This window comes from Eublepharis macularius, chromosome 15, assembly GCF_028583425.1.
Source record: "Eublepharis macularius isolate TG4126 chromosome 15, MPM_Emac_v1.0, whole genome shotgun sequence".
In the NCBI taxonomy this organism is placed as follows: Eukaryota; Metazoa; Chordata; class Lepidosauria; order Squamata; family Eublepharidae; genus Eublepharis; species Eublepharis macularius.
The window spans coordinates 38467403-38490424 of NC_072804.1; the positions used below are offsets into that span (position 1 = coordinate 38467403).

At 44.5% G+C, this 23022-nt stretch overlaps 2 protein-coding genes across 3 annotated transcripts; both read right to left on the reverse strand.

Annotated features, from left to right (window-relative positions):
• Positions 1–1061: 1061 nt before the first annotated feature.
• On the reverse strand, positions 1062–17212 carry OSCP1 (organic solute carrier partner 1). 2 transcript variants are annotated; one of them, XM_054999618.1, is made up of 10 exons: positions 17128–17212; positions 8096–8250; positions 6762–6929; positions 6029–6109; positions 5833–5936; positions 5164–5292; positions 5000–5069; positions 4197–4336; positions 3837–3900; positions 1062–2882 (listed from the first exon to the last, which is right to left on the reverse strand). In XM_054999618.1, the coding sequence occupies exons 2-10, from the start codon at positions 8246–8248 to the stop codon at positions 2766–2768; spliced, it is 1026 nt and encodes a 341-aa protein (XP_054855593.1). In that variant the 5' UTR covers positions 8249–8250; positions 17128–17212; the 3' UTR covers positions 1062–2765. The 2 variants fall into 2 exon arrangements, with proteins under 2 accessions (XP_054855593.1, XP_054855592.1); XM_054999617.1 differs by lacking the exon at positions 17128–17212 and adding an exon at positions 15266–15682.
• Positions 17213–18079: 867 nt separating this feature from the next.
• Positions 18080–22634, reverse strand: LOC129343427 (cornifelin homolog A-like). Its single transcript, XM_054999619.1, has 3 exons — positions 22433–22634; positions 21297–21433; positions 18080–18180 (listed from the first exon to the last, which is right to left on the reverse strand). The coding sequence occupies exons 1-3, from the start codon at positions 22542–22544 to the stop codon at positions 18082–18084; spliced, it is 348 nt and encodes a 115-aa protein (XP_054855594.1). The 5' UTR covers positions 22545–22634; the 3' UTR covers positions 18080–18081.
• Positions 22635–23022: the final 388 nt, after the last annotated feature.

Genomic DNA, 23022 nt, shown 5'->3' on the forward strand with positions numbered 1-23022 from the left:
TGGAAGGCTACTACAAGTGCACCTCTCAACTTGGTCTGTGCTCTCAAGTTGCAGGTCAAGAGGCTGCTGGGCCTTTTTGGTGGGGATGCTCCTAGAGGAGCAGCAGCTCTGTTCTGGCTTTGAGGCAATCAGTAAGAATTGTTTCCCAAGAAGAATCTGGAGAGTTTATTTAGTTCCTCCAGAAGCATCTTCCAAGAATAGGTATGTGCCTATATACATTTTTCAAATAAATAAAGACATGGGACTGGTATATCCTTAACATGCATGAATAGAAAGCCATAATTATCCATGCTACAATTATATCCAAACTAGACGATTGTCTTTGTGTTCTGGATGTGACTGCCGTTGAGACACTTTAGAAGCTTCAGCTCCTTGAAAATGCATTGGCGTCATTACTATCTGGTATAAATTAGAGAGCATTTATTTCATGATGTGTGGAAGGATTTACACTGCCCACCAGTTTGCTTGTGGGCTTAACTCAAAGTGCAGGTTATGGCCTTTAAAGCACGACATGGTTTGGGTCTGCAGTGGCAGAAGAACTGCCTATTTCCTTGTGAAACTGCTCAATTACTGCAGTCATTTTAGGCAAATCTGCTGTACGTGTCCTGTTATCCATAATGTAGAATAAGAATGGCCATATGAGGGCTTTTTCTGAGGTGGCACCTTGATTATGGAACACCCTCATCCCAGATACCTAGCTGGTGCTTTTAGGGCTGGCTAAAGACATTCAGATTCTGTTAATTTTTTTTTTTGTCAATGTGACTTTAGTGTGTTCTTCCTGATACTGTTTTTTAATTTTCTTTAAGCCACCTTGAGTGGACAGAACAAGACAGAAATTATTAACTAAATGTATTTTTTCCCACTTTAAGCAAACATCATAGTCACTACTGACATTGGCAGGTTGCTCCCAGTAGCTGTTCCCCCAGAAGAAAGAGAGGACTCAGGCTCAGTTTACCGAAGCTGTCCTCCATGGGTCTTCCACAGATCATAATATCCTTGTAGCAGATGGGCATTCATCACCCAGGCATCCATCCATTATGTGTAGACCCAGCTCTCCTCCCACCTCAACTGCTTTTTATTAGTGAATCCAGCAGCCAGGCATGCTAGTCCTAATGAAAGGTATTACATGGACTGTGGTTTGTTTTTTGATCCTCCTATCGTGCCTGAATTGAGACCTCCTTACAATTATCTTTTAATGGATTATTTTAAATTGGTCAATATTACTATGGGAGCCAATCTTTTGTATTCAACAGCAGAGTAAAAACAGAACAAATAGGCCTTCAAGAGGTAGTTTCTATAGGCATGGCATAGTTAATATGATGGGAGAAGCTCTTTGAAGCAAAAGGACCCTTTCCCCTTGACCAGGTTCTGCTTCATACCAGTGGGAAGAAATGTGGGCTCCTATCAGAGAGCTGCTGTAGAGAAATAGGCCAGATCTAGAATCCACTTGGGAGTCATACTTGAGGTCACTGCATGTGAATTAATTACACACAAAGCACCATTTCCAGCAACCAGCAATGTTAAGGGTTTTCCTAATACAGTTCTTGTGTTTTTGATAGATGCCCAATAGCCAAAGTTCATCAGATGCAGCTCTTTTCAAGATGGAGATGAGGGCGGGCCAAAGCTCTTGGGCTTTGCATGCAGAAAGTCCCAGGTTCAATCCCTAGCAGCTCCAGTTTAAAAAGGATCAGGTAGCAGGTGAAGTGAAAGACCCTGCGACCTTGGAGAGCCGCTGCCAGTCGGAGTAGACAATATTGATCTTGATGGGCCAATGGTCTAACTCAGAAAAGGCAGCTTCATATGTTCACAAATTAAGAAAGCCTCATGGGTTGAGGTCCTGGCTGCCCAACAGGGTCGTTTCAGATAAAAGATGGAAATGCTAGTAAGAGGAGAGTTTTTTATGCTTTCAATGCATGCTTATGGGCAAAGTGAGGAGAACCGGAGGATGCAGTTCTGCCCAAATGGATTAATGCAAAGTGAATGCACAGGATGGATTTTGTGAGTGTGGTTGTTGGAATTAATTGTCCGCAGCCAGTATCCCTGAAGAGGCACATGTCTAAAGTGAATACAAGAGATTTAATCACAGCATCAGGAAGAGGCAAAAATGCTGAAAGTGCATGGAGCCCCCTGCTGGACTCTTCCCCACTACAGAAAGAGCACAGCAATTTTAGGTGAGGAGCAGAAGCTGATGTGAGGCTGCAGGTTTTTACAGATCAGCACTACTATGTTAGCAATCAGTAAAGCACTTTTGGAATAAGCAGGTTGCTTTTGGTCTTTATTACCACTGCAGAAAAAAGAAGTGGCTGTTACACCAATCCAACCCTGACGCCAGGTTTGTACTCTTAAAATTCAGAATGAAGGAATTGTTCTTTCACCTCTTAGCAGGAGACACTCACAAACTAATTAGCAATACTGCACAGTTGGCATTTCTAATTAGAAGAGAGATCTGGGGAAATCAGTGCCTCTTTCACAAACACACACAAATTAAAAGCAGGACGAATGTCCACTTTCACGGCTCAAGCATCTAACCAACCCCATGGGGTACAAGGTAGTCCATGACAACATGGGAAGGAGGCTGCTAAGTGACCCCCTCATTTCCCCAAAGAGAAAGGGTGGATCAAGTGCACCTCATCAGTGGCATCCAGCTTGTGTAACCCAACACAAAGGGACTGCCTCCGTGACCATTCTTTTCTGTATGAGGCCGATGGTTGAGCTCTGTGAGGGACTGGGTGTGCCATTCTGCCCAGGCAATGTCACTCCAGGGCTTACAGCTCGTCCATCATGGCTAGTAAGTCAGCTCCCTTGCTGGTGCTCTGCCTGGGCTGCTCTGCCACCTCAAACTCGTCCATGATGCGGCTCAGCTCCTCATTCCGCTCTTGGTCCTATTTAAAAGAGCCACATCATTACAAAGAACAACAACACTGAAAATTTAACAGAACCCAATGCTATTCCAACCATGTTAGAAACAGATTCTTAGGCTCTCCACAATTTCTCATCAGGAACCAGTGTTTTAAAAAGTAACATAACCTCATATAGCGCAGAAGTTGCAAAATGCTGCTGAGGAGTTTCCAGTTTTGCAGATGTTTCCTCAACAAGACTTGTGCATTCTTCTACGGCCAGCTGCATTTCCTACGGGCATCTGAGTAGGATTTTAAGGTCTGGCACCACAACTCGAGTCACTGGGAACTTTAATTGTGGCAAGATAGCAAAAAGCTCTCCTGGTTTTTCACTACGATGTTTCAGGAACACATAATTAGCCTAAGGTACTCCCTACCATAAGATATGGAGATGGACACTGGCTAAGATTTCTGTTAAAATGAACCAGAAAAGTCTGCAGAAAAATAGATCTACCCATCATTTTTGGCCACAACAAAAGGGAACTTCCATGCATGGAGATCACAGGAGAAAACCACACATCTGCATTCCTGGACGAACCCACTTGGTTACTATTGCAAATAGCATGCTGGACCTTTGTTCTGATTCAGCCAGTCTCTTCTGTTGCATTCACAGAATGTGGGGTCCTTTCTATCTACAAACATATTCAACATGAGCTCATCTTCATGTAGTCATTTATGCAAGCCCATCAGGTTAAACACAGATCCTCCTGCATGGTCTGTAGAACTGAAAAACTTGCATACCTACAGCAATTGAAGCAGAACCAAGTTTTAAAAAGCCCTGCTTTTTCTGTGTTGTTTTCTGGAATGCATGTGGTATTAAATGTCTATACTAGTGCATCCCACACAAATGTACACTGTATTCAGTTATTAAACTAAAGCCAGACACCCCCCCCCCCGCCCCCACCAGCAACGAGATGCTAGAGACTAGTGACAGCATACCTGGTCAGCTTGTATGCTGACAACTTGATAGGATAGCTCCTCTGGACGTGTCAGTGCTGCATGTCTTGAGTGAAAGAAAAAGAAATCCAGCTGAACTTCATTCACTGCCCAAGAAGCCGAGAAGCTGCCTTTGCCACATCTTTCTCATTGACATTTTACTAAGCTTAGTGCATTAACCATTGGTCCATACTGCTTTATCTGGTTAGTATCCTCTGTGACTCTTGTGCTAATCAAAGAAGGTGCTGAACTTCTTCAGTAGAGGCTCCTTGCAGGGGGCCACTCAGATACTTACTCCCCACCTCTCTCCCTAAAGCCACCTCTTGCCTGCACCCATCACACCAAAACTGAGACTGATCATACTCTTCCTCTTCATCTGTGGTGAAGAGATTCAGCCGGAAGCCTGCCTCGGTGCCCAGAGGCTTCTTTATCTCAAGGCCGCCCATCAGCCGGGCCAAAAAATTCAGCTCTTCTTTGGCTAGAGGATTGGGAGCGGCATTCTCCTGTATGGAAATAGCAATGGGTTTGTTACACAGGGCAGCGGGAAAAAGAAAGTCTCTGCGCACCATGGTTGCTGCCTCCTAGTTTAGCAAAGGGAGGGGCCAGAAGTCTGTCTTTTAGAGGGAAAGAGGCTTTACAAGGAAAAGAAAAAAATACCTGCATCGTGAAATCAATTCCAAGATAACCTGAGCAGCCAAAATTTCTATCATGCTATCTGTTGTATCTCGGAGAGTTACTGGAAGTGGCATGTACCACCATGAGATATTTCAGGGCTCAATTTACAATTGCATTGCATAGAATCTACAAGACAAACCTCTTGTTCCTGGGACTTCCCCCCTTCTCCTCTTTGGAGATCTGGGAAAAGTGATGCTCCTTTCCAGCCCTTAGGGTCTCTGCCCTTCTCTCCTACTTCCTGCCCTGATTCTCTCCCAAGTCTTCCGAGCTCCTCAGAAAACACTTATACTGAACTACAGAAGTTGCATTTGGCAACTGAGACAACCTGGCCACAGTAGAAGTCTAGGAAAATAAAATCAAAGCGACAAGGTGGAATATGTTCTGATTAATGTTGTTCTATCTTGAGAGAAGGGAGATGCTTGCATTACGAAGGGACTGCACAGTGGGGAGATGTGGAGCAATTCTTGAGAAGCACTTAAGAAGATACTGACCTTTATGCGACATGCCATATTTTTGGCTGTTCCTGACATGTGTGTCTCTACAGGCCGGCTAAGGCTATACCTAGAGGCAAAGAGAAAGGGCACACAGCTGCTGACACAAAGGAAAGGGGCTGACAGCCCTTTACAGAGATGTGATTTTGCAAGCCGTTGCTTACATGTTTGTTCCCAATTTAATGACTCTGTCTCCATAAAGGTCGAATGAGCCTTCCCGGAATGGAAGGACATAATTCCCACCAGGAACAAACTCAGTCCTTTTAATTTCATCTCCTTTACTGTTGAAATGCCTGGAAAAGCAAAAGCAAAATAGAATCACCAACTCTACAGCACCAGCTGGTGGAGCTCTAGGTAGTCTTTGTCTTCAAAAGAATCAGTAGTTAGAAAGGGCTTCATTAGGAGAAACATGACAGCCAGTGTGGCATAGTGGCTAGAGTGTTGGACTAGGATCTGGGAGGCTCAGGTTCGAATCCGCACTCTGCCATGGAAGCTCATTGGGCCACCTTAGGCCAGTCATTCTCAGACTAACCTACCTCGCTGGTTGTTGTGAAGATAAAATGAGTGGAGAATGATGTAAGCTGCTTTGGGTCCCCATTGGGGAGAAAGGCAGAGTATAAATAAAGTAAATAAAAACATAAATAAATGTGTACTGTTAAAGAAGTTGAGGATAATGAGTTTGCCAGCCTAAGACAAACCAGAGACACTCTTGCTCCTATTCAGGATGGCAAGTTGTCTTAGACGGCCAGATGACACTCGGGATGGGGGTTTACCTCCAGGATGGCAAGGTTGCACCTGACCCACCCACCAGTGAAGCAGTATAAAAGAGTCACCTGATGAGCCCGGGAACCTCTGCTCCCCAAGGGACGGGACCTGAGGTAGGTAGTACAAAGCGGCCATTGGAGTTCTGTACTTTATCTTTTAGGAAGATGGAGACCTGTGGTGTGTCAGAGAAATGGCTGAATTGACAAATTACTTATGCTTAATTTACACATCTCGTCACTAGACTGGCTTTTCAGAAATACCTACCCTAATATGCATGTCTTGAAAGAATATGAGCAGTGTTTGTCGAATGAGCTGAAATTCGCCATCAGAGAGAGAGCCATATGTCTGGGAAAGAGATTCGGATTGTGACATGAGTGATGCACAAGGCAGTCGATGTTACTCATATTTATAAAGCCCTTTTTAATGGGTAAAGGGCTTCTTATATCCTTATAACGGCTGGTAAAATGTCATTCTTCCTATTTCAGTGATAGGCAAATTAAAAAGTATGTCTTCACAAAGCCACCCAGTGGATCTCTGGCTGTAGCTGGGATCTTATACCAGGTCTCCTAGGTTCAACAATCAAGTAATTGACATGGAAACCTGGATCCAAACAAAACATGCTTATTTCATTTAACCTGGGCTGTGTTTCAGAATGGCATGAATTTTTAAATAAATTACCACTTCTGTACTACAATACCAATATAACACAGATAAAAAAGACATGCTTTTATAACATTTATTGCTGCTTGCTACTTAAATCCCCAAATGTGACTTTCTTTCATCGCTGGTCATTCTACCCCATTTTAGACTTCTGCGTCTTCTCTGTTATTTGCAAAGCTTTTCCGTAATCATGCGCAACTGCGACTAGAAATGGGAGCTGGCAACCCCAAAGCCACAAAGAAAGGCTGTAACAGTTGGCTTTTCCATCTTGAAGCTCTTCTGTAATTATACATATCCAACAGTTGAATGCAACACAGAAGGCATGATGGATCCTTACCTCAATGAGCTGCCGAAAGGTCTCATCAACTTGATTCAGAATGCTGGGTGAATCTTGGATAAAATCCTTGATGGCATCCAGGTGGTTGAAAGTGACAAGCAGAATGTCTTTGGGCCGAGGGCAGAGTAGAACCTGATACTTGAAGGCCATGGTCATGAGATCATAGAGCTACAGAAAAATGCAAGGGTAATCCGCCTTGAGTCTCAGTGAGAAAGGTGGACTACAAATGACACCAATCAATCAAGCATGGAACCCAGCTAATGAAGCTACCACATCTGCAGATCAGTTCTAAGCAGAGTTATACCCTTCTAAGCCCATGGACTTCAATGGACTTTAACTCTCCTTAAGACTGCACTGATAATTGGATTTTTTTGCAATTCAAGCAGATTCTAGCTTTCTTTCCAGACAAAAAGTTCCTGGATGAAGATTTTTGCAGATCTTTGATAAATTCCAGACAACATATTCTGCCATTCATGCCCCAATAATGTTAGCGGTGAGAAAACAAGTGAGACAAGGAATGAAATAAAAAATAAAAAACAAAAAACAAATCCTGAGTGCTCACGAAGCAATCTGTGTGTGTGTCTCTGCTGATGGCATACATGCCTGGCTATCATCAGAGGGACTCCCGTGCATGAAACCACTCTCCTGTTACCCTGTGGCTTTAATGATTGACAAAACAGACCCACATCTGACTAGTCAGCCAGTTGCCCATTTGGATTCCATGGTTTATTCAGCCAGCAATTATTCCCCCCAATGAAAACTGATTCCTGGAAATAAATGGAGCTAGGCTGTCCAACAAGCAATGAATGTGGCCGTGATAGTGAGCCGAGCATGGTACACCAAAGCAGTTGCGTGATTCCTGCATCACATATGCAAGTCCTGCTGTTTCAGACATTTTGTCACATCTTTCCCAAGGCACTGACGGTGCAGTAACTGCTCTGTAATGAAGAGTCTACGCTTTGGTCATATCCCCTCTACACACATACACACAACTTGCCTTATTCTGAATCGGACCCTTGATTTTAATCAAAGTCAGTCTTGTCTGCTCAGACTGGCAGTGGCTTTGCAGGGTCTCGGGCAGAATTCTTTCGCATCACGTACTACCTGGTTGCTAAATGGAGATGTGGGGACTGAACCTGGGACCTTCTGCATGCCAAGCAGATGCTCTTATCACTGAGCCATGCCCCAATACATATCCATACTCAACTGACATGCAGGGGTGTGTGGTTTGCCTGAAGCTCCACTCAATGGCAGTATTTGCGGGTAAACAGTGAGCAGTCTGCATTCCCCGCCCGCCCCCCGGTTGTCAAGGGAAATGGGAAAGTCTACTTTACCTTATCCATGCTGGCTTGGTTTAACCTCATAATCGATGCATGAGCTAGCCGGTCGTACACAGTTCTCAGGGCCTTCTTGGAATAGAGCTCCTGTGGTTTAAACAGTTCCTCCATGAACTTTTTATTGAACATGGTAGTAATGATGTCATTCATAACTGTAAAGACAAAAGAGCCCAACCTGTCAGGAATGCCTTGGCTGTGTTTTAATTCTGCAGGATGAAATGGGCATATGCGGCTAAGGGAAGGAAGGAGCTCAGAGGTCACTCCAAATGCAACACTAAGGTAGCATATCCCCAAGAACACATGGTTGCATTTGTGTCCAAATTCCCTTTTGGAAGGCATTCCCAACCCTTACTGCCAAGAATTTCATCAGCATTGTTAGTAATGCAGTACTGGAAAACATCCTCTTCTCTTGGGATTGAAACACAAGAGGATGCTCTCATTGTTACCCTTCCAGCAAAACCACCACAACCAGGGCTGGTTCCAGATTTGGGTGTCTCTGGGCAGGGAGAGCCCAGCAGCCCCTTCCCCTCCTCTGCTCACCACAAGCCACCCCAACTCAAGCCTCCCTTCCTCCACTTGCTTGCCAGACTTCCCAGTGCCTGCACACCCTTTCTCAACAAAGCTGGGTGGCACATGTGGCTGGAAACGTGGGTCAGGGAGTACTCACAGGCGGGCAGCACGGTACAAAGGCAGGAGGGAAAGGAGGCACACAGACAAGGGGGGTTTGGAAGTGGGCCCTGCCAGAAGCCCTGAGCCCCAGCAGCTGCCTCACTTTAAGGTACGCTGATGCCAGCCCCAACCTCAACTAAAAACAGTTTTGAATTCAACGGCTCCAGAAGTGGAATGGCAGGGGTTGCTCCTTTCACATCCACAAGCTGCACTCCCTCCGTTTCTTGTGATCCTGATAATCAAGCCTTCTGCCTCCTCAGAAGCTTGTTTGAATTAGGAGGGAAATTATTACGCCTGGTCTCCACTTGTGATTAGTTTGGCTGAGATGCACAACACTAGCAGCAAAAGATCAATACTGGTGGCTTTTATGAATACATTTCTAAAGGAGCTTCCATCACTGCCTGGCACACACTAACATTACCGCACCTGCAGCATTCAACATCGATATATCTATAATAGCAGTGGTAGCACAATATCAAAACTATTTAATTACTAGATGCATTTGCCTCTAGTGGAAGGTAGGCATTGTTGTTCCTGAGAGGATGCTTCCAAGCTTCACAGCAGATACCCTTCCTGCTATGATTGTTTGGACACGCATCCCAAACAGTAGTGGGACACAGTACAAAAACTCCTCTCAGAAATGACAGTGCACCCCGAGGCTTAAAAAAAGGAGGAAAATTTTTTCACGCTATCGGTTGCCAAAATCAGAATTGTCAGGTGCCAAGCTGATAGGGCCTCCCTGTGTCTGGTTGGGAAAAAAGTCAAAATTCTCCAATCACCGGCATAAGATTTTAGGTGCCCACAGACATTTCTTAGCCAAGTTGCGATTAACTGCGATTTCCTGGATCAAAGGGACAGACACATTGTATGGAGTTTGGCCTCCATAAAAATCAGATTCACAAGAGCAGTTCTGGTACTTTTGGACGGCATCAGCACTAGTCAGTACAGTCCCTCTTCCCATCTTAGCGAAAACGGTCTAGTGAGTTTGTCGTCAGTTATACATAGTAGTCAGTGCCAGTTATAAAGTCTTGTCAGGCTGCTGTTTTCTATTTTCACTTGTGCTAACAGTAGGTATTTTATCTAGTATCCAACAGTGGTTGCTATGTGCAGACACTGGGGATGGGTGGGTAGAACCTTTATTTGGCAATTCCCTCTTGATCGTCTCTGCAACTATCCTAGCAGAGCTGCATTACTCCCTCACTGTATGCCTCTAAAGAGAGTTTACAGGACACAACTCATTTCCTGCTCATGGAAAGTACCATCTATGGTAGAATTTAACAGCTCTTCCATGTCTGCATCAAGCAGCTTTGTACCTGAACTGTTTGTTAGCCCCAGCCAGAAAAGCTCCTCTAGGAAACAAATCCAAGAGTGAGAAGTCACAAGAGTCATCTCTCACATTGTTCTTTCATATCTGTACGATATGTTGGATAACATGTCACTCTGCCAAAATTTAAAGCTACAGGAAAAACCAGGCAGGTGGGACAACCTGGCCAGCTTCCCTCTCATCCTTCTGGATCTTTAGTACCAGTGATTAAACTTCGGGATTGTTCACGAGAGAGGAAATACTGAACTGTTTGCTAGCTACAATGGATCCCTGTGGGGTTACATGTTTGCTTCTCAAAGTAATGAGGCTCTTAAGCAGCCTCAATGAAAGCTAGACAATGGGGTCATTATATACTGTCTCACAAGTAGCCATACCAAAGCCGCCTTGCCAAACCTACTGCTTATATCCCCCCATGACACACAAGCAATGCAGGATCCCTCTATTCAATTATTTCCAAAACTGTGGTACAACTTGAAGGTACAGAAACAGAGACATGGCAGCACTTGGGGCTACATTAGTCCCAAGGTGTACTGGCCAAAACCTGATGGTTTTCTCTCCTTAACTCATTCCAAGCCTCTTAAACCGTGATTCAGAAAATGTTTTATAATATAAACTCAGCATAGGTGAAGGTGCCAGAGGAGAACAGTGACACACTCTGGGCTTAATCAGGAAACAAAGGTCTGGAACTAGAACAAGACAGCTGCCTACAAGAGCTGGGGAATTGGAATTATGCGGCAGAGGGAAAGGGTGTGAGAGCTGGGAACAGCATGACACAGAGACAGCATGCATGCTCTCTGCCTGCATTTTGCTCATGATTCAATGTTCATGGTTCTCATGCAGCTGCATGCTTGCGCTTGCATGGATTTGAAAAAGTTTACCAATAGAGATGTAAAGCCCACTCAGATGAGTTGCCAAATATTTAGCTTACTTGAGGAGCACTTGTGAGACTATCTTTGTTCTTCAGCTCAATATGAGGGCCATTTCTGCCAGTGTTTAAAAGCAGACAGGCTCGGTTGAAGAATTGCTTGTTGGTCAATTGCTACCACTACAGCAGTGAAGCAGCAGGGGACGGTGTATATGTGGGCATGTCGTTCTACTGCATGCAGCTAAAAATGTTACAGTACCTCGTCTCCTGTCCACATCAGTCCATTCATCTACATGAAGCATAAAACAGAAAAAAATGATGGGTCAAGTTGTAAGAACAACACACTGACAAGCAGGCTGAAAGGGGAAAAATAAAGGAAAAAGAATCTAACCAAGGGACATCAGTATTTACTATGCTACGGCACTGGAATTATACAACAGATGAAAGTGAGCTTTAAAATTTTTAAATATATATAAAAATTTTAAAAGCCACAATGTGTGGCATGTGTTTTTGGTACTTGTCCCCAGTAGTGTTGCAGGCATTGTTAAACAAATGCCTATGACACGTAACTCCATCCTACTCATCAGATATGCTACATGGGGGAAAAACTGATTTTCCAAGCAACAAAACTATCAAAAGGCAATATTCCCACAAGTGCCCAGTCTTGAGATGGACTGTGCACAGGTCTCAGGACACAACGGTGCATTTATTGTACAAAAATAACTGTTTTCTGAATTTGTACATCCAAGTTAATGAGTTACTGTGCTCAATCAATTCCATTCTTCTAAGCAAATTTATCTCTTTCAGGCCATTATGTTTTACTTCATGTAAAGGGCTAGAAAAATATCTGGAGGCTGTCTATTCAAGCACTTAGAACATTTATGAGATTTGATTCTTCCCTCACAAAGCCTGGGGAAGCTGCTCACTTGGAGTTACCCTGTTTTATAACATGGAGTTAGCCCATTTTATCCTTATAACAAACCTTTGGGAAAGGTTGGACTAAAAGAAAGTGATTTGCCCAGTAAACTCTATGGGAAATGTAATCCAGGTCCTCCCCAAACTAAGATTTCATCACCTACATCACAGTGGTAGAGAATTTAAAACATTCCTCCAATGGAATTAGCCTCTCAGTATCTGATGTCAGTGTCTGGAGAGCGGAAACTTTTTTCTAGCCCTGTTCATATACACTAAGTTGACTTGTATTCCTCCAAATGTCAGCCCAATTTTGTCCCCCCACTCTTTTACATCTACATTCCAACTTCTTGTTTCTCGGAGATATGGGGCAATACTCCTCAAAACTAACCCAGTATATTTTTGTCTTAGAAGGGATGTTTCTTTGTAGCATCAAAGACTGTGTCACTTTTGTGACTGCTAATACCTGCCAAATAGGTTAGTTTCCTCTTCTCTTAGAACTAAACATTTCCAGTATTCAAACTTTCATCCAGGAATGTTCCCCAATGGATTCATACGTGCTAGGCTCCAAACTGTTGCCATGTATACAACTTAAGACCATACAAAGCAGCACAGCTCATCAATCAGAAATGGGGGAAGAACTTCACTCAAACAAGTAGGATTTCAATTTCCCATACAATAGCTTTTCTTTATTCTCGTATAAAATTTCCTGGCTAAAATGTATGTCATCACAGACACTAAAGAATTCAGGATCCTTATGACAATTGGCAGAAGAAAGCTCTATTGAAAAATATTAGAACTGTTCCCAGTAAAACATCTTGGCTCAGTGTATTTGAGAAATCAGAGGAGTAAAAGCTGCTTTTGGAGTGCTCTGAACTAGATCCCAATCACAGCCAGCAAATAATGAGATCTCCACAATATAGCTACAAAGTAAAACTAACGACACGGAGCGCTGCATCCTGTTGATTGGTTTGGGGAATTGAGACAGTTCAAGCCTTTGTGTGGAGATGGAGTCTTTAAGTGCTGCAAATGCACAGAAAATAATTGTCGGTCTCAGAGTGCCAATACCTGCGAGGCTTCTTCTTACTGCCCTGGCCCCCACACCCACAGTAAACAGAGAACGGTCTTCCGGGACACATCGACAGAGGTTCTGCTTCAGGAGAGTGGGTGATACACATTTTCACATCCCATTCTCACAATCTGCATGTGTCAACTGCACGTGTCAATGTGCTCAATCAGCAGAAAGTAGTCCACCCAGAAGAAAAAGCATTGGGAAAAGCATGCAAATGCCACATGGAAAAATGTATCAAGACACAATTAGTGTACTTTGTAGAATACTGGCGTCTGTGCACACAGAAAGATAGTTGAGAGCTACACTGGCAAGAGACAGCGTAGTCCTGTGCAAAGAGTTACTCCAATCTAAGCCAGTTGGTTTCAGCGAGTTTAGACTGGCGTAACCCTGCACAGGATTGCACTGGAAATCAAGCAGTGTGAATGCTGTCTTGACTGTATGCACACGCGCACACACGATACAGCAGGTATGTCTACATTATAAGCTTTGAGGACCCCATGCTACATCTTAATTTGAGGCTCTCCATAGCTCTGGTCTGCAACCCACTTTCTCTTATGCCAGTACTCTCAAACATCCCCTGATCTGCATCACACATACCTGCCTTTCTTAAATCTTTTGACCAGTTGGCTTGGGAAGAGGCCACAACTACTATGGCTCCTCTGCCCCTGAATAGGATGGAAGGAGGATGAAATATTGGAGTTGCAGGGTAATTTCAAGGTACCCAGTGTGGCTGGAGCAACATGTACATTAAATGCGAATCAACTGACATGTAGGATCATTTAAGCGCCCCTTGGGAGGACTGGTGTTTCACAAATGAAGTGGGGATTTTAATTTGTGTTCCTAAATTCTGAGTTTGGAAACAGAGGGTAGAAATGATTTCAAGTTGATTTGGTATCAAATCAACAAGCAGTTATAAAATATGGCTAGAAATTAATCTTCGCTGACTTCAAAAAGCAATGGATCAAAGGGAAATGTGGCCCTTTGGAGTTAATACCGGCCCCCTCGCCCGTGGCGCAGAGTGGTAAGCTGCAGTACTGCAGCCCAAGCTCTGCTTGCAACTTGAGTTCGATCCTGGCGGAAGCTGGGTTCAAGTAGCCGGCTCAAGGTTGACTCAGCTTTCTATCCTTCTGAGGTTGGTAAAATGAGTGCCCAGTTTCGTGGGGGTAAAGTGTAGATGACTGGGGAAAGCAATGGCAAACCACCCTGTAAAAAGTCTGCCAAGAAAATGTGATGTAACGTCCCCCCATGGGTCAGTAATGACTGGGTGCTTGCACAGGGGACCTACCTTTACCTTACCTACCCCTATTAGCTGGTTTGGGAATAAAATCAAAAGAGAATTTTTGTGGCATCTGTGAGATTGATTTCTTAGAGCCCACTTCATGAGATACATGAAGTGGGATCTCGGCTAAGCAGGGCATATAAACATACACAGAGTCTTCTGCCACAATAAAAAGGCAAATTTTTGTGTGTGTGATGAAGGCTGCCTCATCCCGCCCCCCCAGATATGCAGCAACATTCAGGGGTAGATTGCTGAGAGGGAGGAGTATCTTGTGCCATTGCAGAGGATGAATTTTAATTTCCAAAATGGGTCTAGGTTAGCAAATTCTTTTGTTAAAACATTCATCTCTTGCACTTCCTGTAAGAGGAAAGCTAATACAGAATTTAGAAAACCTATCCCTCTGAGATGCCTTTTTAAAGTTTTGGCAGTTTTTACATGGGAGAGCATGAAGGTCTGAAGCAGTCTAGGATCCGACCACCCCATGCTGTAGAAAGAGGGGGCAGTAGTAGGCAAAGCGAACTGTGGGGCGGAAAACGTCTGTTCTGAATGCTCTTTTCGCACAAAACCCCCTGCAAGTAGAAAGCTAGCACAACAGGGAGCGAGGTTGTTTGCTCTGCTGTTTTTCTGCTTCCTAGGATTTTCTAACATAGGGAACTAGCTTTACCATCTCCAGGTTGGAAATTCCTGAAGAATTGGGGGGGGGGTGGAGCCTGAGGAGGGCAGGGTTTGGGGAGAGACTTCAGTGGGGTCTTATGCCATGGAGTCCACTCTCCAAAGCAGCCATTTTCTCCAGGGAAACTGATCTCTGTTGCCTGGAGATCGATTGTAATTCTAGGAGCTCTCCAGACACCGCCTGGAGGTTGGCAATCCCACATCGTTCCGTAAGCTTGCCCTTCCCTCTTGCCGCCCTTTCTTCCACCTTCTCCACTACATGCTGGCCAGGCCAGGGGCAAGGCTTCGTGGGCGGGGTCACACCGGCCCCCCCCTCTCCCCCCATTCCTGCCACACTCAAGGGGCGGGGCCTGTTCTGCGGCCGCCCGGCTGACCTTTGCGCGCCTTCTCTCCCGGGATGCTCTGCGCGCGCAGCCGCTGGTCCAGAATGTAGAGCATCTCCCCGCCCAGGTTGAGGAAGAGCAGCGGCAGCGTCCGCGTCGACATGGCGCCCGATTTCGGCCCAGGCCCGGGCCCAGCTGGAAGAAGCGCCCTCAGAGAGTGTGCGAGCGACCTCCCTGGGCTGCTGTGGCGACGCCAGCCGTGTTGCTAGGAGACTGAGCAGGGGAAAGAGCCAATCGCAGGGTGGGGGCGGGACTTTACGCCCTTGCGGTTGCGTTCGCCCCACCTACTTCAGGGAGTGCGGAGGAGGAAGGGGGAAATCTGTGTCTTGTTGGCATGCGCAGTGTTGAGTGATTCTTTTCTTGAAAGGGGCGGGGCCAACCGTTTCCCTCCCTTTCTCAGCAGCCTCTGTTAGGGTTGCTCACCTCTGTGCAGGGGCTGCTGTTTTCCTGGAATTACTTAGGGTTTCCAGCTCTGGATTGGGAAATTCCTGGAGATTTTGGGCTGGAGCCTGGAGATGGCGTGGTTTGGGAAGAGGACCTCAGCCATTTTCTTCAGGGAAACAGAGCTCTGTAGCCTGGAGATCAGTTGTAATTCCAGATTTCCAGGCCCCATCTGGAGATTGGCAACCTGACCTAACTGCCGGCCTATAGAGATAATTTTCCCTGAAGAAAATGGAGCTCCCCTGCAAATTGGCCTTTCACAGGCAACATACACTGCACCTATGAATGTTCAGGAATTTCCCAGGCTGGGGTTATCAACCTTCCTAAATAGAAGATGTGTGGAGAAGTGACTGTCTTGGCCTCTGCAAAGGCTGGTTTTACATGCAAAGCACAAATACACAATTGAACCCTGCAAAAAGCACCCATCTGCTTCCTTCCAAATCCAGGCCAGGCCACGATGCCCTTTACTCCAGCATTCAGGTGCCTGGCCCTACCTGCTCACTTGCTTGTCTGGCTGGATTGATTGGAAACCAAGAACACAGCCTACATTATTAGGGTCAACGAAATAACACAGCACCTGTTAAATCTTTAGGTGGGGAATGGAGATTTGGAATTCCCAAAGATCTTCAGACTAAAGAGATCAGTTTCAACAAAGTATTTATTATGAATGTGCACAAAATATAGGTTAAAATATAAGACCTGAATGACAGGCTACATGCATATGTTAAGAACTGCTAAAATGTTCTCCATATACAGATGATGATACAGTCGAATGACCAACACAAAGACAGACCACATGCGTTTCAGCCCTAAGGCCTTCCTCAGGGGTCAATTGTACAATATTTATAATCAAACACACCCACATATTCAGAAACCAATATAAAAATGCTCCTGATGCTCTAAAACTCGTGTGATATAATACAAATATTGCTGCAGACCAAGGACTGCATTCACACAATGCTCTTCATTTGATACTGTATTCTGAGGCTTGGTTTCCAATGTATTTGGGTACGTTTCATCAATCTGCAGACTGCAGAGCATTGTGTGAAAGCAGTCCTTGGAACTGATCTCTATAGTCCTGGAAATCCACCTTTAAAAGTACCCGTTTCTTAGGGCAGAAACTTCTGGGCACTCCTATGGCTGCCAACCTCTCCTTGAGATCTCCCAGAATTACAACTTCTCTCCAATCAACAGAGATCAGTTTTTCTGGAGAATGTGGCTGCTTTGGAGGGTGGACTCAATGGCATTATACCCCATTGAGGTCCCTCCCCAAACCCCTCCCCTCCTAGGTTCCACTCCCAAATCTTTATGAATTTCTGAACCCAGAGTTGGCAACCTTTGCACTCACTTAAAACCAACTAAAAGCCAACCACAAACATGGCTGCTTTCTCATGCCCCTGAGCAACACTCACCTCAACTCAAAGAAGCCAAAGAAAATGGTTCACGGTAGTCCCAGGGTCGCCTTTTTTGGTCAACATTTCATTTCTGTAACTTGCAGAGGAATGTAAGAGTCTGCAATTTTGTGTGTGGTAACAATAAAGTGTGAGGACATACCCACACATCCTCTCATCAGACATAATGGTCAGTTTTCTCAAATGGTTTAAATTTCAGTTGGATTATGGTACATTTTCACAATTTATGCCAATAAAGATACTGACTGACTGACTTTTCCACAACAGAAACAAGAGCACTAAAGTGTTATTTTCTATTGCACTAGGAGATATTATACTTTCCCATAGCAATTAAGGGCAACCAAAGATCTGCCCAACAGTGGTGTTTAAAGGGACTCAGAATACCACTGGTGATTTATTGCCTTGAGAATTGAAATACCAGTGCTGCTACCTGTTGGGTTTATTCATTTAGATCATTTATATTCAGGGCTTTTTTTCTGGGAAAAGAGGTGGTGGAACTCAGTGGTGGAACTCAGGACCGCACAATGACGTCACTTTGGGTCAGCTGGAACAAGGGGGGAGTTTTTTAAAGTTTAAATCGCCCTTGGTGAAAATGGTCACATGGCCAATGGCCCCACCCTCTGATCTCCAGACAGAGGGGAGTTTAGAATGCCCTCCACGCTGCTCCAGCGGTGCGAAGGGCACTGTAAACTCCCCTCTGTCTAGAGATCAGGGGGAGGGGCCATCGGTCATGTGACCATTTTCAAGAGGTGCCGGAACTCCGTTCCACTGCGTTCCCGCTGAAAAAAAGCCCTGTTTATATTTCCCCCTGTCTGCTAATATTGGCAGCCAAGTGGCTTATAGTGCTATCAACACAGGTTAAATTGAGATAATTAAATTCTAGAAGAGAGAGAAAAATCAGCCCAAGCTGCTCTTCTTTGTCTGTGCAGCTCTGCAGTTGCCAGCAGTCTCCTTTCAGGAACTCCGGGTGCGTGTGTAGACTTCACGAGCCATGCGGCACAGTTCACACCAGCCACAACAGAACATAGCCAGTGCATCCTGGCAAAGGGTACCCTGCATTGTTCAGATCAAGAGAAGAGATTGTGAGCCCATATTCAGCCTTCCATTCCTTTAATTTTTAAAAAATCATGTTACTGGGGCTTTTAGATCATTTTAGGTTCTGGACTTAATGTTCTCGCAGGGTTCCCCACTTTGATGGTAATGTATGCTTTCAGCGCAAAGGTTACAGCCTACTTGTCATGGGAGGGGTGGCGTTTCTGAACCCACGAGCCAGACTTCCCTGGACCACTGTTTTATATTATACTCACCCATAGCTCACACTGCTGTATTGCTATGCCCTCACATTCATGCCTCATTCAGGAATTAGTACTCTTTAATTTCTTCCTAAATGAGTTGTAACTGGGGGTGAGAACTATAGGCACCAAATGTACAGATGATACCAGATTATTCAAGATGGCAAAAAGCAGGACCTGCATTGAACTTCATTTGCCACATTGTTGCTCCCCCAATTTAGAGACAGCCTCCTGTAGCTCTTCACAATCGAACTTGGTTTTCACCATCTTTAATAATTTGTTTTCATCCACAAACTTGGCCACTACTGTACTCACTCCAATTACAATCAATTTATGAACAAACTGAATAGCAACAGCAAACCCTGTGAGACCCCAATGCTTACTTCCTTCCCATTGCAAGAAAAAATCCATTTACTCCTACTCTCTGCTATTTGGTGGTGGTGGTGAGTGCTTATGTTGACTTATGGGGACTCCTGGTGTGGTTTTCATGGCAAGAGACTAACAGAGGTGGTTTGCCATTGCCTGCCTCTGCAACTCCAGTCTTCACTGGAGGTCTCCCATCCAATTACTAACCAAAGCCAACACTACTTAGCTTCTGAGATCTGATGAGATCAGGTTCACCTGGCCTATCCAGGTCAGGCCCTGTCCCTACTAAGCTTGCTGAGGTATCTTTAGTGAGGTTTCTTCTCAAAAGTCTTTTGGAAGTCCAAGTATATGATGTCTGCCAAATCACCTGTATCCATATGCTTGTAAACCTCCTCAAAGAATTCCAAAAAATCAGTGAGGCAAGACTTCCCTTTGCAGAGGTCATGCTGATTTTTCTTCAGCAGGCTTTGTTCCTCAATGTACTTACTCGTTCTCTGTTTAGTAACAGTTTCTACACATCAAAGTCTTGTCTAAATTAAAGTTAGGGGGATGGTGAGTCAAATTCCCACACTAACACTGACGTCATAATACAAGAGAAAGCAGAAAACAGCAGATAATGCTTGCTAGGCAGCGCAAGCGTGAAAATATCTAGCCTAAGGAAAAAAATCTGGGCAGCATTTCATGCTATTTTCCACCATTCAGAAATGTAGCTCCCATTAAGGAGCTGCTGTTTGTTTCACCTATATATCTTCCACTTTTCTGTTCAACATGGCGAAACAAATGCCACAAGGTGTTTGTTTTTTTGTCTGAAGAGGACAGCCTGTCCAGAGAGAGATAGGATCTTGTAACCCACGGGAAATTAAGTTATCTGTGATATTGCAAAATCAGAGGAAATTGTTCCGTTTTGTAATAAGGGCAAGGCAATTCTCGGACAGTCTTGAGCAAATTCTTTTCTGTTTGTGTCCAGCTTTACTGTAACGTTGGACCTGCAATAATGAAAGCCCTGAAAAGTTGGGGTGGGGTAGGGGAGAATACGGATTTTTGAGGACTCCCCCCCCCCCACATTTTTTTCAAGAAAAAAAATCAGGAAATTAGGGGGACCACTGAAAAATCCTATGGGTTTTTTCCCCCTTCTGGAGTGAAATGTTTTTAAAGACAAGCTTTTACTCATTCAAAATGTATAGCATGAAAAAACTGTGTAGGAATCTGCAAACAGTGTGGTGGGTTGTTAGGGTGTTGGGCTAGGATCTGAGAATCACAGTTGTGAACCCCACTCTGCTATGGAAGCTTGCTGGGGTGACCTTGGGCTAGCCACACACAGTCTCAGCCTAACCTACCTCACAGGGCTGTTGTGGGAATAAAATAGAGGAAAGGAGAACAATGTAAGCTGTTTTGGGTCCCCATAGGGGAGAAATGCAAGGTATAAAAGAAGTAAAATAAAAAAAATACATTAGATAATGATAATTTTTCTGTATACATAGACAACATATTTTCCAAGGAAACGTTTAAATGTTAATTATTTTCATAATAATACATTATTGAAGAGTTTAGTGCTTTCAATGTTATACAATTAAACTTGATATCCTAATATACCAGTAGTCCTGTTGTGACTATATGAGATGTTTTCTGCCCAAATTATACTTTCTCTTTGGATTGCTACAAAATTTGTTTTTTTAATTTCAACCTCCTCCCCTCAGGTGGCAAAAACTAAGATACATATGCTGGTATCCTAGGGTGTGTTTGCTATGAGGATAAAATAAGGGGAACAAGATCACATATGCCCTGAGCACCATGGATGAAGAGTGGGACAAAAATCTGATACTTCATGACCTGCTGGCAGTCATTGCCATTCATTTCTTTCCACACTCCGAAACGGTGAGATTGGGAGGGGGAGAACATGTAAAAATGAGAACCCTGCCTTTATATGCCTCTCCTCAGGGAGGGACAGTGATTGCCTATTTAGTCCATGTGGTATTCTGTGCTGAATTGTATTTGGCCTTATAATTAACGGCCAATCCCTACTAGAAGTGACTTTGAACACTTGAAAAAAGGTTTACAGTTATAAGCAGTCATTTCTCAAAGTACACTATGGGATAGATCCAACCACTCTTCTACTCATGAACAAGGAAGGAGAGAGTCTCTGTCTTGACCACCCAAAATGTTATGCTGGGGACTCTGGGACCTGAATGGACAAAAACCATGTGGGACAGGGGCTGTAGTGTGGAGGGGGTATAGAGCAGAAAAACTGGCTGAATCCAGCTTCTTGTTTCTTTCGTTATGCGTAATTCTGTCTCCATCTCGCTTCCCCGTAAGATTTCCAAGTACAATTTTTCTTTCAAACACCTATCTGAAGAAGTGGGCTATGACTCATGAAAGTTCATACTGAAATAAATTTGTTAAGTCTTTAAGGTGCCGCTAAACTTTAATTTTGTCATGACTGCCCCTTTCCAACACTGTGACAGACTGCAATTCTTCAGACCCCCCCCCCCCCAAATTAAACAGTCACGTTACCGGAATGCCATAAGAGAGCCGCATGTGAGTCCGTAATGCTGTCATGCCACCTGGCACGATCCCGAGGCACCAGTGCTCTCCGTATTTGTAAGTTACGCAACTGGCTAGGATTATTGGGCACAAAAATCCCACAGTGCCTGCCAAACAAAGCACATACATCCCTGCATGGAGTAATTCATAGGTAAACCTTCAAAAATAGAAGAAGCTATTACACAGTGGATCAAATAGCCTTTTGAAAGCTCTTTCCTTGGTCAAGGTAGCAAGATAGGAATGATGTGCATGCGTTTGTATTGGTTCACAAACATGTCCATAGTGTATTTAATGCTGTTAAGAAAGTACATGCAGAATTTCTGCTGTCTTAAAACTAATGTGCTTGAGAGGCAAGAGAGAAAAAGAAAAAACATCAAGCTCAGTCTCTAGCTTTTGAATATACCTTAATCTCATGCCAGATCTAGGTCTTGGAAGAGAACTCCTCCTCAAACCAACCCCCCCCCCCAAGGCAGATAAAAAGCTCAACCCCATACCAAAGAACAAGGCAACCAGTTCTGTGTACCCCAGGGACTTTGAACTTGCTTCTCTCAAGCAGCAGCCCCCTCCCTCTTGTTGCATGCTAGGATACTCTTGACACTGAAGAGATGTTTACAGTCATGCAGCCTGGGAACTCTACTGTTTAAAGAAAATATGGGTCAAGCATCCAATGCTCACATCCAAGCCATGGGGCTACCCAAGGTAGGTCTTTGGAACCAGCTTCTGTAAACAATCCCCCCCCCCAACCACCTTGGTATGCAATTGTCTAAAATATTCACCATAAATCTGACAGCATTCTGACCCCAAACAGCTCTGCTCTTCTATTTCCCTTCCCAAATATTCCTAAGGCTGCAGTCCTGTGCAAAAATCCTACTAAAGACAAACAGATTTTAAGCAGCCCAGATATCAGCAGCACAGCCACCTCAGTGCCGCTGCCTGAAGCACATTAACCTGAAATGAGGCAATGCAGCAGAAAAGAGACACACTCCAAGAAAATGTGCTCAGAGTGGAACATGTTTGCAAGCCTCCCTCCCCAACCCCCAGATAAATTGCCCATGGCAATGGTAATGTACAGAACAAATGCCTAATGCCTCAAAGCACACACTTACACATGGGGAGGTCTGCAAAGCAGTCATATCTGCCAGTGCTCCAGCTGCCTTCTGAGGACATGGTCACGGGGGAGACAGTACCGACTGGCTGGCTAGTCACTGGCTCGGTCATGGTTTGAGCCTAGATCACTAGAGCTTCCCCACTGCTGCAGCTATAGCTGCCTGGCAAACAGGGTGTGAAAAGCTCTTTACCCAGGCTAAGTCTGCCATCAATTCATAGGTTACATGTGGAAACTGTAAGGAGTATGGGGGAGGAGACTTACATGCATAAGATGTGGTAAGGTTACAGAGGGACGAGTGAAGTGAAACTGCCTACGGTAGCCTATCCATGGCATATAATATTTAAGCTGACAAAAACATCCTCCTTGCCTATTGATCTGTGAAATACTCTTTGCAAGCACTGTTGGTAGTTGAGGAGAGTACCAAATAGAAAGTCAACTACAGAATGTCGAGAGCACTTAGTTCTGAAGTGGGAGATGCTGAGAGTCAAGATATATGACACCCCCTTTCAGCCAACGTTTAAAATAAGAAAAAATTCTGAGGGACAGGGCCGTTTCCAGCTCTGCCTCTCCTGGGGAACAGCCAACAAA

What these genes read in the sequence shown, in the direction of transcription:
- OSCP1 (XM_054999617.1), bottom strand. Translation starts at nt 15,377, where the DNA reads ATGTCGACGCGGACGCTGCCGCTGCTCTTCCTCAACCTGGGCGGGGAG. An exon ending in ACCAAGCCAGCATGGATAAG is followed by an intron (nt 6,930 to 8,095) that starts GTAAAGTAGACT and finishes ATTTTTCTGTAG; the next exon opens with CTCTATGATCTCATGACCAT. An exon ending in CCTTTCGGCAGCTCATTGAG is followed by an intron (nt 6,110 to 6,761) that starts GTAAGGATCCAT and finishes TCTCTTTCCCAG; the next exon opens with ACATATGGCTCTCTCTCTGA.
- LOC129343427 (XM_054999619.1), bottom strand. Translation starts at nt 22,544, where the DNA reads ATGACCGAGCCAGTGACTAGCCAGCCAGTCGGTACTGTCTCCCCCGTG. An exon ending in CTTTGCAGACCTCCCCATGT is followed by an intron (nt 21,434 to 22,432) that starts GTAAGTGTGTGC and finishes TTTGTTTGGCAG; the next exon opens with GCACTGTGGGATTTTTGTGC. An exon ending in GGCTCTCTTATGGCATTCCG is followed by an intron (nt 18,181 to 21,296) that starts GTAACGTGACTG and finishes TGAACAATGCAG; the next exon opens with GGTACCCTTTGCCAGGATGC.